General features: G+C 42.2%; 1 protein-coding gene across 1 annotated transcript in view; it reads right to left on the bottom strand.

Annotated features, from left to right (window-relative positions):
* The window catches only part of TRPC5 (transient receptor potential cation channel subfamily C member 5), a 137109-nt gene that overhangs the window by 63942 nt on the left and 52850 nt on the right, over nucleotides 1-20317 (bottom strand). Inside the window, exon 3 of the mRNA XM_084639722.1 lies at nucleotides 10788-11309. Within this exon, the coding sequence (XP_084495848.1) occupies nucleotides 10788-11309 (522 nt within the window). The remainder of the gene's footprint in view (nucleotides 1-10787; nucleotides 11310-20317) is intronic.

Raw genomic sequence — 20317 nt, 5'->3', positions numbered from 1 at the left:
AATTCAAAAGTTCCCAGGGCTTTTCCTGACTACCTGGCTAGTGAATCTGAGTTGAAAGTGTTGTCCAGAGCTGTCAGAGTGGAGCATTCTGGGATAGCTCCCGGAGGCCAATACCGTCGAATTGCATCCACAGTACCTCAAATCCAGAAGAGCGATGTCAATCTTAGCGCCACTCCCCTTGCCGAGGTAGAGCACAGAAACCGGTTTTAAGAGCTCTTTAAGTCAACAAAATCGGCTTGGTTGTGGGGATGGATTTATCTTTAATCCTACCTAACGCGGCTAAATTCGACATAATCGCGTACTGTAGACCAGGCCTTAGGAAACTACTTTTGAGGCTATGTCTTAAAGTAAAAGTAGTAAAAAATAAAATAAACCCCCCAACAAAACCCATCTGATTCCTTCAGATCACCTGTCAATGATTTGAAGAGTAAAGTGAGTAAGAGAGCTTGAGGATAAGCCTGCCATGAGAGAATTCCATACAGTCCTTTGATCTCTCAGTGAAAGTGTTAAGCCATCCAGCGGGAGATAAAATGCCATTTTCTCTCAGTATGGTAAAAATGGTTTGTGAGGAATTTAAATGGGCCTTATTCTCCCTGGCCTTGCATCTTGTGGAATAATTACACACACACAGGACGTGGGCCTGGTTCTCCATTGTGTCATCCTTGCATACTCAATTGCACCTGTCAGTAAAACATGGACACAAAGCACTACCAGATCACAATGCTGATATTTTGCCCACATTGATTTAGTGCAGGTACAAAGGATTTCACAGGATGGAAGGTAATTCATAATCAGGCAAAATGGTGAATAATGGCACCATTCTGGCTTAGCAGCAATTTATGCTCACTTTGCATAGGCGTAAATAACTCCTCAAGGGACAAGGCAGTGGAGAATATAGTCCTTTAGATCTGATTCCCAGCTGCCACTTTACACAACTCTGTCAGTGCCTTAAACTGGGCATAAATTATTCTATCAGTCTACCTAAGGTCCCTTTTCACTGCTAGAGCAGTGGAAATGAGAATCAGACCCTTTGTCTTTATAGTTGATTGTGTTTTTAAGTAACTGTCAAGGAAGCCTTTCCCAGACCTTAGGAAGAGCTTTGTGTAAGCTGGAAAACTTGTCTCTTTCAGCTTGTCCAATACAAGTTAGTACCTCACCCACTTTGTCTTTCTAAGGAAGCCTAGAGTTTTAGAGAAGTGCCTTTTTCCCCTTCTCCTCTCGGTATAAATCCCATTGATTTTATAGAGCTTAATTCTTTGGGAAATGGATCTGAGGAACATGGATGCAAAACCACCAGATCTAACCAACACATTTCATACTGTGCCAAAGCGGCCTTAATTTTTTTGCACATCATGAAGGAATGTAGAAGAACAGTTAGATCCCTTCTGTCTTCTAAATAAATGATCAAGTTCGCTTGGTATTTTGAAACTCATGGCATGCAACCATTCCACACATACGATTGTTTCCATTGCCAGGAAGCTTGAGAGGGACACTGAGCATTACATAGTGGATTTGAACATATGCTACAAAAACCACCTCAGGGCACATTCTAATCTCTCTTATCATAATTGATTCTTCTCCTCCTGTGTAAAAAAGTAATTACCTTCCAGGATGCACGTGAGCTTATCCAAAAATAAACATAAACAGCTACACATTTTATTTTTCCCATTCTTTGCCCCCGAAAGGAAAGTGCTCTTACTCAGAAGTAACATATTTGTCAGTTTATAAAATATTTGCAAATGTAACTTTCTGGCCAAATCAAATGTAGAGCTGTATATGTGAAATGACCCATTTTTCTGCCATTGTGAAGATAAAACAAATATCTGTGTTAGAGACACAACAGAGTCATGAGGGAGAAGAGTGCTAGCAGATGCCAATGTTTCTAGTTCCCGTCTTGCCTGCAGTAATTTCATGTTATACACAAACTCCAGCTACAGGATGGGGGGACTCAGATAGAGACATAGGGATGTAATTTTCAGGTAGAGGGACTGGTGACAAGGTCAATGAGATGCATATTAGAACATTCCCCAGAGAAGAATGCATTGCACTGATTCAGGTAGGTGCTAGCTAAACCACTGGGACGGTTTCCTCCAACTCACTAGGTAGAGTTGCAACTCATGGTGGACAAGCCATGTCAAGTCTTGAAGTAGATGGTGTGACTACCACATGGATTCAGCCCCCAGGTGTGGGGGGGCAGGGCTTAATTAATATTTTGCTTGAACTTGACCCAGATAGCCAGAGTTTCAAATGTATTTAAGTGCCGTAACATGCAGAGAGGTGCCTAATGGGATTTTCAAAAGCACGTACGCAATTAAGAGCCTATCTCCCATTGATTTCAGTGGGATCTTGGCAGCTAGGCCCAGAATTTTAAAGAATTTAGGCATTGCTGAGCTCAGCATTACAACACCTAAGTGAATTAGGCTCCCAAGTGCCTACACCCCTTTTGAAAATGAGATTTAGGCACCTAAATTGATTAAGCAATTGGCACACCAGCACCTACGTACTTTTAAATATCTGGGTCCTAAGATGATTAGGCACTTTTGAAAATCTCGCTAGACACCTTGCTGCAACTTTAAGTCCCTGAATGCCTTTGAAAATCTCACTGACTGGCTCAGCACGGAAATGGTCAAGACTTCAATAAGCAAGAACTGCCTTTTCTCATTATGATTTTTTTAATGGCATATTCAGAATGATGGAGCCATTAAACTGTAGTGAGAACTTGAACTTCTGTTCCTTTCACACAGCCAGAACAAAGGCAGCACACGGGGAGCAAATCTGCAGTTCCAGCACAGGGGTGTGATGAAGGGGGAAAAAATGTCAGTCAAGGGAAGACTGCAGCACAATGAACAGATGAATACACTGAATAATATATCTGGGGTATAACTGGCCTGATTCTGATCTCACACCAGTATGAATCACCAGTAACTCAAAGACCAATCCTCCACTTAAATATATGGTGGGTCTAGGTAACCTCAGCACCTCGTTTTGGAGGGAAAGGCTCCTCTTTGGACTCAGTTAGAAAGCCTTGAGAATTTATCTACATAATTAAGGTAAAATGGACTCAAACCACGTTCCTTGGAAACCTTTCGTACTCACCGCACTGAATTAAACAAAAAGCAGGGTGGCATTTTCAGCAGTAATTAGGCTACAATTGAGCTGGGGTTACGTACTGCTGAAGATGGGGACAGGTGCTATTGATCAAGGCAACAACTCAGGCCCAGATCTTCAAAGGCATTCAGGTACCTCAGTCAGTGGGATATGGGGAATTGCTGGTTCCCAAGTTCAGGAGGCAGGAGATATAAGGTTTATTCCTGGCTTGTGATCTTGGACAAGTCACTTGAACTATCTGTAATAGTAGGGCCAAAAATACTTCCCCATCTTATCAGGATGTTGTGAGGCTTACTTCATTAGAATCTGCAAAGTGCATTGGTTCCTTAAAACGACTGTCTGCTCTTTGGAGAAAGGACTGTCATTATCCAGCCCCTAGCACGATGGGGCCCTGGCCTGATTGGCCTCTAGGTACCATTGCAATATAAACATTAAATAATAACAAAAGTGATAGAGGAATGCAAAGTATTGTTCTGATTGCCCATGTGTATTGCCAAGCAGCAAATCCTAACCAATTAAATTAAGTCAAGACACCATACATGTAAAGATATGGGGCCAAATTTTCAGTTGACTGCCTTACCTGAGCTCACAAACTTTGAAGCACTATTAAAGGTAAAGGAGGCCACTGAAATTGACAGCTGAGATGAAAGGTGTGATTGCACTGTGGAAGTCTGCAGTGCCAGATTGCTACTGATAAGTGTGAAATCCTTTTGGAGTTGGAATATCCACAATATGGGCCTCTGTCACGCAGGTGTGCAGGGTCATTAATCATCTCCTGCTACACAGGCCAGCGACTCTTGGAAATGCGCAGGACATAGTGGCTGGATTTGCAGCAATGGGGTTCCCATACTGCCATGGGGTGATAGCACACATATCCCTGTTTTGGCTCCAGCCCACCTTACCACATTAAAAAAAGGCACAAAAATTATGGGATACGGATGGCATTATGGGTGGAGAAAGTTGCATGAGGGAAACTTGACCTCTTTTCATCAGCCCCCTTGCTGCGCAACTTGTGTGTCCCCTACAACGCATTACAAAAGTCCCCAAAAGGCATGGCACTGCAGGGTAGCACACACAGGGATACCCACCCATGATGCACTGCACTTTGTGTTGACACAAGCACTCCTGGTGAGTATGCAAGCAGTCGAGTATGCATGTGTTGAAGTGATATATCAACTGTGGCAGCTTTATGCAGTAGTAACCTGCATTGACTAAAGTTTGTAGACATGGCCTGCGACTACCACATCATTTGTCGTTAACATAATATTTGCTACCAACGGAGAGAAAGCTTCCCTGACTCAGGGCCAGGCAGTAAGTTCACACATGATTGTATGGCTACTGGGTAAGGCTCTGAATGGAAGCATTGCCATCTGCAATGAGCCTTCACTAGCTTCTCTATCAATCATGAATAATTATCTGTCCCTGTGACAATGCATGTCTAGAGCCTACCATGTTTTTGCTGGTCTAGGCAAGGAGGGATTGAGAGATATTTAAACACAGAAGCCTGTTATAGAGAGGGGTCCATGCTTGCAGACAAGACGCCCGCTGACTTTGGAGCCAGTGGGGCAAGGTGGCTCCATTTTATGCTCCGACTCAGTAGGAAAAGCCTCCTTCTGAAAACAAGTGCTCACTCCTTCCTCTCTGTCCCTCTGGAAAGCACTTTTAGTCCAATATTTTTCAATTAAGATAAAAGGAGTTTCCCCATGTCAGTCACCAAATGTCCCTGTTTACAGTTTTTACATGTTGGCAGGGATGTGTATATCTTGCCTGATGATTTGTTTTTATTATCATTATTATGCCCAACAATTAGAAACATGCTGCAGGTGGGCTGTTTGCATTCATCACTTGTTTGCAAACAGCAGGGAGCTGTGGGGGAGATCAGGGTGGTTGTTGTTTCCCTTTGGAGGCACATTCATTCTGGCCCTATTCAGCCAGACATTGCAAACGGAAACGGCACTGATTTAAAAGGACAGTTCAGTGCTTGTGTCCATTTGACGTCATTTACACACTGGAACTGACATAAGCACACCAGTGAAACATACGGAGTCATACAGCCAGCCAAACCCGACCAAAAAAAGAGGCAGAAAAATGTCAAAAAACAATTAAACAAATTACAGCTTTACAAAGTGTTAATACAGGGCAGCTCCCCACTGCAAATAATGGCTCCTACTTAATCCAGATCCATGGTGTTTCGCTACTAACAAAACACAAGGTCCAGTCACTTTACAGACTCCTGCTTGAACACTTCTGAAGAGCAGCAGCAGGATAAATGCATGTCCTGAGACACCTGGAATCCTTAGCGATCTAAGGCAGTGCTTCTCAACCAGGAGTACACAGAAGTCTTCCAGGGGTACGTCAACTCATCTAGGTGTTTGCCTAGTTTTACAACAGGCTACATAAAAAACACTAGCGAAGTCAGTACCAACTAAAATTTCATGCAGACAAAATGAGAAAGTCAGCAATTTGTCAGTAACAGTGTGCTGTGACACTTTTGTATTTTTATGTCTGATTTTGTGAGCAAGTAGTTTTAAAGTGAAGTGACACTTGGGATACACAAGGCAAATCAGACTCCTGAAAGGAGTACAGTAAGAACATAAGAATGGCCCTACTGGGTCAGACCAAAGGTCCATCCAGCCCAGTATCCTGTCTACTGACAGTGGCCAATGCCAGGTGCCCCAGGGGCAGTGAACCTAACAGGTAATGATCTAGTAATCTCTCTTCTGCCATCCATCTCCACCCTTGGACAAACAGAGGCTAGGGACACCATTCCTTACCCGTCCTGGCTAATGGCCATTAATGGACTTAACATCCATGAATTTATCCAGTTCTCTTTTAAACCCTGTTATAGTCCTAGCCTTCACAACCTCCTCAGGCAAGGAGTTCCACAGGTTGACTATGCGCTGAATGAAGAAGAACTTCCTTTTATTTGTTTTAAACCTGCTACCCATTAATTTCATTTGTGGCCCCTAGTTCTTATATTATGGGAACAAGTAAATAACTTTTCCTTATTCACTTTCTCCACACTACTCATGATTTTATATACCTTTGTCATATTCCCCCTTAATCTCCTCTTTTCCAAGCTGAAAAGTCCTAGCCTCTTTAATCTCTCCTCATATGGGACCCGTTCCAAATCCCTAATAATTTTAGTTGCCCTTTTCTGAACCTTTTCTAATGCCAGTATATCTCTTTTGAGATGAGGGGACCACATCTGTACGCAGTATTCAAGATATGGGCGTACCATGGATTTATATAAGAGCAATACGATATTCTCCATCTTATTCTCTATCCATTTTTTAATGATTCCTAACATCCCATTTGCTTTTTTGACTGCCGCTGCACACTGCGTGGACATCTTCAGAGAACTATCCACAATGACTCCAAGATCTTTCTCCTGATTAGTTGTAGCTAAATTAGCCCCCATCATATTGTATGTATAGTTGGGGTTATTTTTTCCAATATGCATTACTTTACTTTTATCCACATTAAATTTAATTTGCCATGTTGTTTCCCAATCACTTAGTTTTATGAGATCTTTTTGAAGTTCTTCATAGTCTTCAAGACACTATCTTGAGCAGTTTAGTATCGTCTGCAAACTTTGCCACCTCACTGTTTACCCCTTTCTCCAGATCATTTATGAATAAGTAGAAAAGGATTGGTCCTAGGACTGACCCCTGGGGAACACCACTAGTTACTGCTCTCCATTCTGAAAATTTACTGTTTATTCCTACCCTTTGTTCCCTGTCTTTTAACCAGTTCTCAATCCATGAAAGGATCTTCCCTCTTATTCCATGACAACTTAATTTACATAAGAGCCTTTGGTGAGGGACCTTGTCCTCCTTGAAAATCTAAGTACACTATGTCCACTAGATCCCCCTTGTCCACATGTTTGTTGACCCCCCCTCAAAGAACTCTAATAGATTAGTAAGACATGATCTCCCTTTACATGTTGACTTTTGCACAACAATTTATGTTCTTCTATTTGTCTGATAATTTTATTCTTTACTATTGTTTCAACTAATTTGCCTGGTACTGACATTAGACTTACCAGTCTGTAATTGCCAGGATCACCTCTAGAGCCCTTCTTAAATATTGACATTACATTAGCTATCTTCTGTTCATTGAGTACAGTGGCTGATTTAAAGGACAGGTTACAAACCATAGTTAATAGTTCTGCAATTTCACATTTGAGTTCTTTCAGAACTCTTGGGTGAATGCCATCTGGTCCCGGTGACTTGTTACTGTTAAGTTTCTCAATTAATTCCAAAACCTCTTCTAGTGATACTTCAGTCTGTGACAATTCCTCAGATTTGTCACCTACAAAAGATGGCTCAAGTTTGGGAATCTCCCTAACATCCTCAGCCGTGAAGACTGAAGCAAAGAATTCATTTAGTTACTCTGCAATGACTTTATCATCTTTAAGTGCTCCTTTTGTATCTCGATTGTCCAGGGGCCCCACTGGTTGTTTAGCAGGCTCCTGCTTCTGACGTACTTAAAAAACATTTTATTATTACAGTAGACTGGAAAGGTTGAGAGCCACTGATCTAAGGTCTGGTTCTTAGCTCAGAAAATTGTGTGTGCAGGCGTGCAGCCAAGCATCATTCAGGTAAAAATAAGGCCCAATGCTATAAGGTGACAGGCAACGTCTCATTGAGGTCCACTGGAAGAAGTGGAAGGTGCCCTGTGCTTTGAAGGCTTACTCCCCAAAATCCTGGTGGGATTGCTGAAAATAAGGAACAACTGTTGTGGTCAAATCAGTGTGCTTATTTATTCTGTAGTTACATAACAACCTACCCTTACTACTTTACACCATTTATGATCCCCACTGTAATTACCTTTAAGGGTGCCACCAGCTGGAGTTTTTGTGGGACTGCCCTGATTTTGAGAAGGCTGTTCCAATTTCTCCACTGCTCCACTCACAAAAATATGAAAATAAATATAGTAAAATAACTTTTTCTCCTCCCAGTGCCAGTCACAGCTTAAACAGAAAATCTCTCCCAGTTGAAGGATCTGGCTACCTATCTGATCTGTCTTAGTGTTTTGTATAGTATCCATCACCATAGTAGCTAAGCATGTAGGGTAAATTTTTCAAAAACACCTAACTGATTTAGGAACCTAAGTCCCTTTAGCATTTAGGCTTCTAAGTCACTTAAGTTCTTTTGAAAGTTTTATCGGTACTATCTAAGGCGATCTGGGCAGGAGTGGCCAGCTGCTCCAATGTCCCAGAACACATTGCAGCAGCAGCAGCTGGAATTCATTTAACAGTTGTGTAGCTACAGTCTATGAGATGTGCCCTTAACAAATAATACCTAAATGTACTGTGAGTCATTCCTAAAAGCTGCCACGGTGCAACTTGAGTGCTCGGCTTCCAGTATGTCCACACTTCTCAGTCTACAACAGTAATATCAGGATGATGCTGACGTCTGTGATGTAATAGTGATGCATTGTGATGAAACGATGTCACATGAAATGTTAATGACACCCCATCACCACACTGAAAAACATCACCATGTGACATGACATAATTGTCTAGTGGGACTGTGACCTTATTTGAGTTATTCAGTGAAAGCCTGGCCCGACTGAAGTCACAGGAAATTTTGCCACTGAGTTGAACATAGCCAGGATTTCATCTGTTATGTCTCCCAGCTCCATTTAAACGATTACCAGACTCCATCAATGTGAGCAAAATCACAAATCCATATGAAGACTAACTGGCATGGAAGTATTTCACTCTTAGTCAACCTACAGCTTATCAATGTAGCAATCTGTTATCATGTGCTAGATATGGCCAAACTTGAGGGTCTAGCCTTGCTCTTTGCTTCTGGGGCTATGTGCTCTGCAGATATAGCAGCCCATGGGTAGAGGATGGGAAAGATGCATCTTCCACCACTCTGCAGTTTTCCCTCTGGTAATGTGGAGCAGACTTTATGGGCTATGGAATGTGTCATATTGAGCTCTCCTCATCTAGGACAATGGCATAACGCAGGGTCTTGAGTGGGGGGAGAACAGTAAAAAATAGAGTGATTAGATAGGCTTCAAAGCTTCAAGGAGGCTTTAGAAAAAACTTTCCACCCTCCCAGGTGGAAAACAAATGCAATGGACAAGTGAAATACATTAAACTCCTTAACCAGGTTAACTAGGTCTTTCTCTTTCCAACCCAGGGATGTCACAGGCAAATGACAATTGATACGTAATCCACTGAGTTCTGTGGATTGGTTTGCAAACAGAAAGAAAATCCAGAGTCAGCTAATGAAACCATGTCAGCATTTTACTCGAGTTAGATTCACGGCCCTTCTCTATTGAACGATACTGAAGTGTCTCTGGATTTCCAGGGCTTTTGGGTGGCTCTCTTTCATCTTTTAGCGGAAGCACTTCTTCCTTTTTCTGGCACTAAAGGCAGTAGTTTCCATTTCTGGGAAATTTTTCTGAGTCCCTAGAGCCTGGATGAAGCAGAGCCAAAGAATCAAACTGGGGTTTTTCAGGTGTGAAGCACTATTTGCATGGTACAGACAAAGGTCCTGTACCCAAATGTGAGAAATATGAGATTAAACTAGTGTTTGCTTACTAGCAACTGTGATCATTAAGATTGCAGATTGTCCACCATTACCCTCGTTAACAACATGCCCATAACTTTAATTGTGCAGTCACATGGGTTTGTGCATTTGGCATGTATGTAACTGGAATTTGGATATTGTAGGCCACACTTGAATTGGCTGTTGGGGCCAATAAGATGCCTCCAAAAATATTGTTATGTGTCTCCTTTTGTCAAGGGCTTTTTCTTTCCTTTTCCAGATTTTTCCTTCTTCCTACCAGCAGTAGTGAAATGAGGGAGCCCAACTATAGCTCCCAACTTTGAACACTGTTTGCAAATGCATTCACAACCAGAGTGCCCACCAAGGGCACAGAGTCACAGTTTGTGCTTCACTTGAGTGCGTTCAAAATACAGCTGCAAACAAAACAGGGTGAGCATTAGGGATATGAAACACACCAGAATCATTGTCCGTAAGGCTCCTTCTTTGTGATGCCTACACAAGGCTTATTAAAATCCTCTCTGATTTTCTTCACATCTCATCACTGCAAAACTACTTAGGGATACTGAGCCTATTGCAGTCACATCCTCTCAAATTCAAATCCATGGGCCTCTGAGAAGTGGTGGGATGATGAGAGCTGTTGATACCAGCAGGAGTTCCCTTTGCACAGGCAGGCCTGTCATTGGAAAGGCCCAGGGCTTGGACTTTAGTGAGAATAGGAAGATTACTGAGGATGCCTGGAAGGGGATTTGGCGCTATCATCTTTAGAAATCATTAAAGTCTTATTAGATACCTATGGGCACAGTTTTAATTGAAGTCTGACTCAAATCTGTCCTAGACAGAAAATGAGGTACTCAGTCAATGCTAAACAGGATCACAAATGACTAATCTTGATCTTGTAGCGCGCTGCACACCTCCCAGGGGATGCTGAGGGCCCTGAGCGCTCATTGACTTCAGTTTAGAACCAGGTGGGTTTAGAACCAGCTTGTGTAGCCCTACTTGCACCTGGTCTTCCTTTCAATCCAAACACATTGGTCTCAGTTGGGTCACGGTCCTGGTGTTCCCTCAATGAACACAAGGTAGGCCAGGAAATAAGTCATTTTACTCAACATATGTGGCTTCGGCAAACCCCCACATTAAGGTGACTCTTACCTCTTTCTGGTGATACTTTATTGCTACCTTTAACTTTGCCAAGTCATGACATTTTTGGGGATCCAGCTCCTCGCTCTGATCATCCCTGTGGTTGAGAATGATCTCCAGTTCCCTGGAGCTCCGTGCCTGGTCCAAAAGGTCTTTAGCAAAACGTTTGCACTGCTGGGAAAGCTCTTCGTATTCAGCCTTGAACTCATTCTCCACTTTGCTGAGCTCCTTCAGTTCCCAGCCCAGCCGGAAGGCTGTCAAAATAGGGTCCTCACTCGATAAGGCAATCAACGAAGGGCTGGCTAAGGCTTTGTAGATATTCAGCCTCGACCTGGAATGCCTCAGGCTGTCCACCTCAGAACTGGAGACACATTCCACACAGTTGCATCTGATCTGGTGGGGGCGCGGTATTGTTACCCGTCTTTGGACAAGCAGTTTGATGATTTCGTAGTTGTTGGTGTGGGCAGCCAACATTATTGGGGTGATATCAGGGGTGAATTCTGAAAACTGGGTGTCCATCATCAAGGTAGGGACCTACACATAACAGATAAATACATAATAAAATAATAATAATAATTAATTAATAACCTCATTCAGGGGAGTAGGAAATAGACATTCCTCTTGTATAGTTATACTAAACATGGCCATGCTGACTAAGCAGGGTAATTCAAAATATTTCACATTCAGCAAACCTTTTTTACTCCCTATTTAGGCAAAACTGCCTTCTCCAAAAAGTGCCCAGTGGCCCTCACTGCAGCAATCCATGGCACTTAAACTCATATGCTGATGTAAAAGTTGCTCAATACCCCATGTTTGTTTTTAAAAAGGAAGTTGATGGAAAGTAGATCCTAGTTCATAAATTGCTACTGAAAGGACAGCTGGGTTTGTGAGACAAAGGCCCAGGGAACCTCACAAAAGGAGAGCCCCCCAAACAATCAATATATTATAAATATTATTATTTATTATTTATTTATTTATAATATAGTAGTGCCTCAGAGTCCCAGTCATGGACCAGGACGCCATTGTGCAAGGTGCTGTACAAACACAGAATAAAATGACGGTCCCTTGTTGAGCAAAGGGGTTGCTAACTTTTTCCCTACTCTTTTAGTAGGGACAACTCTCCAGAGGAAGAGAATGTTACATAAATGCCCTCAGATCACATTTTTTAAAAGGTTTGAAAAATGTTAAATATAAAATTAATGAGTCACAATCTACTACCAATCAGCCACTACAGGGTATGCATTATTCTGCTACCGGTGCAATTTTCAAGTCGTTAAAGGCCCAGGGCTGAAGTGGAGGTTAATGCTCACTCTATTGTGATTCATTACTGTATTCAGAGTGCAGAATTACACTGAAATGCTCATACAGACTCGCCCCTCAGTGTGTTTCCATTTGCAACATAGATAGCTCTTTTTGTTGTGTGTTAATAATCACTTAAGCGTGCTGTATTTCATGTACCCGCCGCACTCGCTCCTGTGGCTGACATTCTGCTGCTGGAAGTGTGATTGCAGGTTATGGTGAATAGCAGGCACATTTCCCTCTTGTGACTGTCAGAGGCATTTTCACAGAAGGATTTTAATGACAAGAAACATTACTCAGACCATTAAAAAAAAAACACTCCAGCTAGTTAATAATTCTCTTTTCTGACACCTGTAACATGATGTAATGGTGGTTGTGAGCAGCAGTGATTGGACGTGGGCATCTAAAACCGTGAGTCTCTTCACGCAACGGCTCTAGTAGACTCATAAACCTCTATGCAGTCTAGCCACTAAAGCAGGACTGAAAGCCAGAGAGGTAAACTTGGGGCTACCATCTGTAATACTTTCCCCAAAACATGCAAAAAGCTAGGTGGGTTGGGTGTGCTGCTGGTGAGAATGGCAAAGCAGATGACCGAGCTGGCTAGAAGTGCCAGGGCTTGCAAATATAACAAGGTGCCTGCCTGGGTACAGCAAAATGGGAGTTAATTCTCCAGCAAGCCACACCCACACAGGTGGAAAGAATTATGTTAAGGAGGCAGAGCTCCTGACTGAAGGCAATCAGGAGCTAAGGGCTTACACCAGGGAATCCGATAAAAATGGCTCACTGGGTGCACTGAGGGCAGGGGGTGGGGATGGTTATTGTGTTTGGTTGAGGGTGGCGCATTACTGCTCAAGAAAGCTGCATTTGTTTTCTCTTTGTTAAACAAGGTGACTATTGTCTTTTGAGAAGCCTATTAAGCTCTTGGCAATAAACAGCATAGTGAAGCTCTCTTTGCAACGCTTTTGCTGGTTGCTCACTCTGCCACTTTAGTAACCTACCTTTCTAAATGGCAAATGAAAGGTACAGAGTTCACTTGGCCACATTTACTATAGTTTCAATCCTCAAATAAAATGCATGTATAAGTACATAATGAACCTAGTTATTTCTCTCTCTTGTATAGTCAGTCGCTATTGGCTACTATACCCAGATCCTAGGCTTCAAATTGGAAAAGAAGCAGTTTCCCCTCTGTACACCCCATTACAATCAGATGACAGGTTTAATTTGGTTCTTTCCTGATTGAATGTGCTGTATCTAGACTTGTAAAAGGAGAATATTCAGCCTTCCATGAATGACTGAGTCATGTTTCTTTAAATAAAAGACATTTGCAGACAAAATAATGACACAAGTGGGGAAGGAGCTGAGCTAAGCTACCCTGGACCTTCAGAATCTGACATCCTAGCCCTGATCTGCTGTTATTATTGTCTGTATAACAGTAGAGCCTAGACATCCAAACCAGGGTTGGAACTCTGTGCTAGGCATAATACAAACACATAGTGAGAGACAGTCCCTGCCTGGAAGAGCTTACAATCTAAATAGACAGAGAGTGGGAAAAGAAACAGATGTGCTATCAGCCCAAGGTCACACAGCAGTTCACTGGCAATGTGAGAAATAGAACCCACGTCAACTGATTTCCTCGGTAGTACCTTAAGCACTGACAACCTGGGTCCACCTCTAATTACAGCTGTATTACAAACCAAACCAACAACAGAGAGGCGCCTGGTGAAAACGAGGGCTGTGATGATCCTTTTTCTTCTTCTTCTCATTCCTAATTGATCTACGCTAAAGGCAGTATGCTGGCCAGAAATGTTACATTTTGTGACTTTTTGGTGCTTTTGCATCAGACCTTGCTGGTTTTCAAATACAGATCTTGGTCTGTGACTCTTCTGTTTAAAAGTTGGCATTATGCAGAGAAATCCTCTGTTGATAACACAATATTTGATGTATTGTCATTGGAGTAATTGCTGATGCTCAGTCTGTGGCTCAGCATATATTTGCATTGTTCTTACCGGTTGAGCTCATGTTTAGGTCAGCTTATTCCACATTTTAGGCTAAATTACAGTGATAGACGTAGAATAGGAATACATTATTTTACCCCAAAGACTGTGCTAAGTGACCTGAATAACAAATTATTTTCCATTAACCTCATCCCCTGACACAAGCTGTTATGCCGAATCCCTCAGAACCCCACTGTCAGTTCTCACATAATAGCATGTGCCTTTCCTGCATTTTATCTTGGTAGTGTCAGCTTCAGAAATTAAAACTACCATTTATAACAATCGATCGAATACTTATTAACATCCTCCTGGAGTTAATCCTCACAAGGCTGGGCTACTCACCCACTACCTCATTGCCTTTTTTGATGATACTGCAATGAGCGATAATTGGATTTTTTAACTAATTCCTGTCCTATTTCGGAAACATTGCAGTTTTCCCTCACATGGAATCATTGCTCAATCTACTTCTGAGTTTTCAAACAACCAGCAGAAGCACTGTTTTATTCATCATTGGAAAGGCAACATTTTCTAGTAAACAATGCACAAGAGAGGGAGAACAAGGGCTTGGATTCCAGTCCAGGCTGTAACCTTGAGCAAATCACTTGACCTCTCTGACTCAGTTTCCTCCAGCTACAAGAAAAAGATAATATGCTCTTTATAACATGCTTTAAGATCATTAGATGACAGACACTCTATACATACTAAGTAGTTATTCCTTTCCACAGTTAGAAGATGAAGACTACTAGACTACACTATGCCTCATAAAGCAATAACTTCCTTCACTCCAAATGGACCACAGTGCAGAACCTCAAAACCAAAACTATTAATCTAGAAAGGTCTGTGGGTCTGATCTAGCCACTGTCTGTTGTCAGAGGTTGGAATCAGAATCACAAGGGGTTTATTTTGAAGTTCTTGTTTGGACAGAGCTGGGAACAATTGTTCTTATGAGATTTTTGGCCCAAGGTGATCATCCTGTCCTCTTTCCAGGCCCTTCTCAAGATTCACTTCTACTTTGGAGCCTACAGGAAATTGCTAGCTGATAACGACTAATCGGGTGGCGAGCAGGTATTGCTGGGACTGTTTATTAATTACTTATAGCACTAAAAGAGAGCCTGCCAAATTGTTCAAATATTGACCCTGGGCAGCTACCTTTTGTTAGGACAGTTACCCTCATCTTGTTACACCCACTTGTTGTATCTTCTTTTCAGCTAGAAGGAACCACCTGTTACTATGTGATTATGCAGCACCCTGCAAAATAGAGCCCTGATCTAATTGGGTATAGAGGCACTCTTGGAATACAATTCAAAAAGTAAATAATAATCTCATGAGAATGCTAATCTTGTGACATTTTCCCCTATTAAAGATAGCAGAAAACACCTGAGATAAACTGAGCAGGAAAGATTTCCACCATTTGGGCCTGAAATTCACAAGAAGAGTTCACAAGATTTCAGTGCCAACCAACCCAAGCTCAAGTACTAGCTCTGATTCAGCTTCAGACCTGAATCCTGAATCTTCACCGTCAAGGCTGCACAGTTTTGCCCCAGTCTATATTTTCGAACCTGTCACACATCCCTTTGCTCCGCCAATGGAAGCAGACTTGACATCCCATTTAATTCTTTCTCCCGTCTTCACAGCTTTCTCCATTCTACCCCCTCTGCATGGATGTGCCAGCCTCAAACCGCACCTGTGCACATACTCTCTCCTTACTCAATTCCCTCATAAATACTCTCTTTTTCCACAATTCCCAGAAATCCAAGCTCACTTCAAACACTTTCTCTCCTCCACCATGGTATAGAGGAGATAAGGAAAGCCAAAGAGAACCTAAGCTTGGACTCTTCTCTGGGCTTCCCAGTACATCTTGTTTTAGCTTTATCTACCTCTTAGTCTGTATGCTTCTTGGGCCAGGGACAGGCTGTATATCTGTGTCCCGTATAGCACAGAGGGTATTAGCATGTTGATAGTGCTTGCAAATAATTAGTAATAATATTGACCTGAACCTTACCTGATCTGGATTCAAACATCAGCTACTCAGCTCATCTCTAATTCATAAATCAGCTACACTGGACTAGTGTAAAAGTGTGATATGAACGTTTACTTAATGTGGCTATTTCCCACTACTTAATTAATATCTGATAGAATGAAAATCGAAAGGGTTTCCTGATTCAGAGTGTAATGCATCACTGGACAAAAGATCCCCTGGTACAATCTCATGTAAAGGTCCAACTACAACACTTGAAAACAAAACACGACAGAATCAGAGTCTGGATAATCTACTGACCAATGAACCTTTATTTGTAATATATCAATTTTCTATGTGCAATTGTAAAGGAACCACATGCTATCAACTGCCACAAATGGCCTAGCCAGCGTCTGTAGATCTAAAACAAAGAGGATTTTGCAGCATAAACTCTCATCACATGTGAAACTTGAGAGACCATAGCCACAGCATGGCTGGTAAGATACCTTAAGACTGGTTGTCAGTTCAGAATCACTGTCCTGTCTGTGACACTTATAGATTCTGTTCTGAAAATAGAGACACATGGGGGACAGACAGAGTCAGGGTTAGACGACAGCGCGGCTATTGGCAAAAAGGGCTTGAAAACACATACGGGATTATGGAGACATACAGTGACTGGGTGACATTTCTGATCCCACCTCCCTGCCTGAATCCATGATACAGACTTTCTGGACCAAAAAGGTGTTTGTGTCTTTTTGTAGTGTGGGGCTCTTAAAAATGCAACATTTGCTGATATAATAAAAGGAAGCTAATAATCAGTTTTAAGCAGTGATTCCAGAGATACTGATTTCAAGACCCTAACATCTAGTCAGATACGCCTAGAGAGACTCTGTACAGGGCTAAAACAGTGACAATGCACAATGCAGTAACAATGTATAAACACAGTGATTGATTTTTCAATACAGAGCAATTCATTGAGTGAAATTACCGGGTTAATTAATAAAACATAGTGAATGCCACCATCTATTTGGTGACAAGAAAAAAGTTCTAGGCTTGTCTTTCGACTTGTCATGAACATCTTTTATCTGTGGCACTCATTTGTTGGCAAGCGTTCAGCTATATTGGGCCTGATCTTCAGTGGTCCAACTCCAGTAATTTCAATGGAGCTATGCTAACATGCTCAACTGAGGATGTTGCCATTGGGACAAATTCTGCTCTCAAGTTACATCAATGTAAACTCCAAAATGTCCATGTATCTCAGATTTACAGTGACATAACTGAGAGCAAAATTTGGATCCATATCATTTTCAGCACACTGTAGTAGCCAATCATCAACCAAAGGTTACTATATAATACAGTACTTATATTTTAAAATGTCGTCAAGGCCAAAAACACTAGCCTACGGTAAGCACTTTAGTGTTTGCTTTGGAAAACAATGCAAGAGAGGGGAAACATATGACTTCAATATAACCAGCCCTTTTTTAGCCAATGATAAGAAGAAGCAAAACAGATATTCAGCCAGTCATATTTGCTCTAGACTGATTTAGTTTTAATTTGGCTACTTATCCATGTGTTTAAAACCCGAGATGTACCCATGGGATAGCCTTCGCAGAGCTAGCAAGCAAGTGAAGGCATTTGACAGTGGCGTCAGAGTTGTACATGGCCTTGTCGTGCTCAGCCATGTGTTTAAGAACTGCAGTGTACCTAAATTTAGACTGTCAAAAGATGTCACTATTTATGGCTCACGCTGCAATAATAACTCCTCTCTTGTGGGGGGAAGATGAGAAGAGAGAGAAGTCTGTACAAGGGAAGGATTTTGCAAATATAATATCTAAGTGAGCTAGCACTGTTCAGTCGGAATGAGCACTTCCTCCTTAACTGGCATAAGTGTATCTATCAGCATTACACTTTCTGATGAGAGTGAAAGAAGTAAGATGAGGCAGTTGATGTTTAGAAAAAGAGTGAGGGTAACCAATGCATAGTCTTGTCTCCCAGCATCCCAGCAGGATGCTGTTGAGAATTAGATAGCTTGTGTTTATACCTCTTGTGTTTCAATTAAATTCAACCTCCTGGTTTGCTCTTAACTGAGGCAAGGGACACAACTTAAGAGGAACCTACTGGAACACGAATCCCATTTGGAAGGCTCATCTCATGTCATAAGGAAGTTTTAATTCCATTATCAGAGGGGTATCCGGGTTAGTCTGTATCCACAAAAACAACGAAAAGTCCAGTGGCACCTTAAAGACTAACAAATTTGTTTGGGCATAAGCTTTTGTGGGTAAAAAACCCACTTCTTCAGTTGCATGGAGACTGAAGAAGTGGATCTGAAGAAGTGGGTTTTTTACCCACAAAAGCTTATGCCCAAATAAATGTGTTAGTCTTTAAGCTGCCTCCTCCGGACTCCTCATTCTTTTAATTCCATTGATTATAAAGCAGCAAGGATTGGATTCTGTGCTATAAGGGTGTGAACGACGGCATCCTCTTTTATGTTCATGACTTCTGATTTGTACAAACACCATGGAAATGTTTATTATAGTGACAACTTACATATTGTGTTGTAATGTGGCTCTCTGATGATTCCTCTCCCCCAGTTAGTAAATGTATCTTCTCTTATTATTCATTTATATAGCGTAGGGCTAGCTGAATAATATTTGTCAAATTCAATAGAACAAACAGAGGACCAAATTCCAACCTGGCTTCCATTGCGATAAATCCAGAGTAACTCAACAGAGTTACTCCACACTTACAGTGATATCACTGAGATCAGAATCTGGCTCACAGGGTGGCTGGCGTTATTAAAGCTTTGCCAAAGCCCAGTTGTTCCCTAGTTACTTGCTAGACACAATCATTTCCCAAGATTCTCCAGCAGCAGTTCAGGAACACGTCTAGTAATGCTGGTAAAGGAGTAAATCCAACTTAGCCCCTTTACTGCAGTCCACATTGATGGACGAGTTAGTGCAGATGAGAATTTTTTTCCCCACTTAACAATATAAAGCACTATGTCTTCCCTTTGCCGTTTTTTGTCATTACGATTTTAAGAGCTACTCATGGATGGGAACAGGAGCGTTGGTGACAACATAGAGCAGGGGTGGCCAACCTGTGGCTCCGGAGCCACATGCGGCTCTTCAGAAGCTAATATGTGGCTCCTTGTCTAGGCACCGAATCCAGGGCTGGAGCTACAGGAGCCAACTTCCCAATGTGCCGGGGGGCGCCCACTGCTCGACCCCTGGCTCTGCCACAGGCCCTGTCCCCACACCACCCCCTCCCCACTCCACCCCTTCTTACCCCCACCCCTGAGCCTGCCATGCTCTCACTCCTCCCCCCACCCAGAGCCTCCTGCACGCCACGAAACAGCTGATTGGGAGGTGCAGGGAGGGCGGGGGAGGTGCTGATCGGTGGGGCTGCCGGTGGGCAGGAGGCGCTGGGAGCGGGGTTGGGGGGACTGATAGGGGGCTGCTGGCGTAATACTGTGGCTCTTTGGCAATGTATATTGGTAAATTCTGGCTCATGTTGGCCACCCTGAGGTAGACTAAAGCCTGACAATAGGGAGCTTTTTGTTTTGCTTTTTTAAAGATGGGAAATTCATCTTGCTGAAGGGCTACCCACGTCCAGTCCTGTTCAGACTTTGTCCCAAATAAAGGCTTTGGCGCTCCACTGCACCTTACACAGTGTACAGTTTACAGATAAGCATTCCCTGAAACCCAAACGTACTGAAGTAAAGTCATTGCATGGCTGGCAATTTGCAATGATTATCAGGCATAGCTTGTAAAGTCATGTGCTTTTTATTATTATTATTCATGATTTTTTCTGCGGTTGACTCAGAAAAGACGATTGCATTTCCAGCCTTTTTTAATTACTTCATTCAACCTACAAATTCCCAAGTCAGACAAAACGGTAACAGGGACAAGATGTGCTAACGCAATTTAATATTTATGCTATCTATGGTCTTTTATGTCATCTTCTTTGTATGTAGAATGCCTGCCTTTTCCTGTAATTTATTAACATATGCAGGCAGGGTATGAATCCTTGTGTTTCCGTGATGAAATATGTGACAGCTTTTTTGTTTAGAAGAGGGTTTTGTTTTGTTTTTAATTCCTGCTTAACCGTATTTCTTTAGGTTTCAGAATTGATGGCAAAAGAGCAGCATTACAAAAATGAAGCAAATGGGTATATCTGGGATCACTTCTGTGCTGGACTTAATGCTGTCTAACCCTGTCCAGTGGTCTTCCACAAAACAGATCTCCAAACTTGCAAATCAAATTCCTTAGCTCTCCACCCATTTTGATTTTGTT

The sequence above is a fragment of the Lepidochelys olivacea genome (genome assembly GCF_965140295.1).
Source record: "Lepidochelys olivacea isolate rLepOli2 genome assembly, chromosome: 9".
NCBI lineage: Eukaryota > Metazoa > Chordata > Testudines > Cheloniidae > Lepidochelys > Lepidochelys olivacea.
The sequence above is the reverse complement of the archived record's forward strand: the minus strand, read 5'-3'. Positions and strand labels throughout refer to the sequence as shown.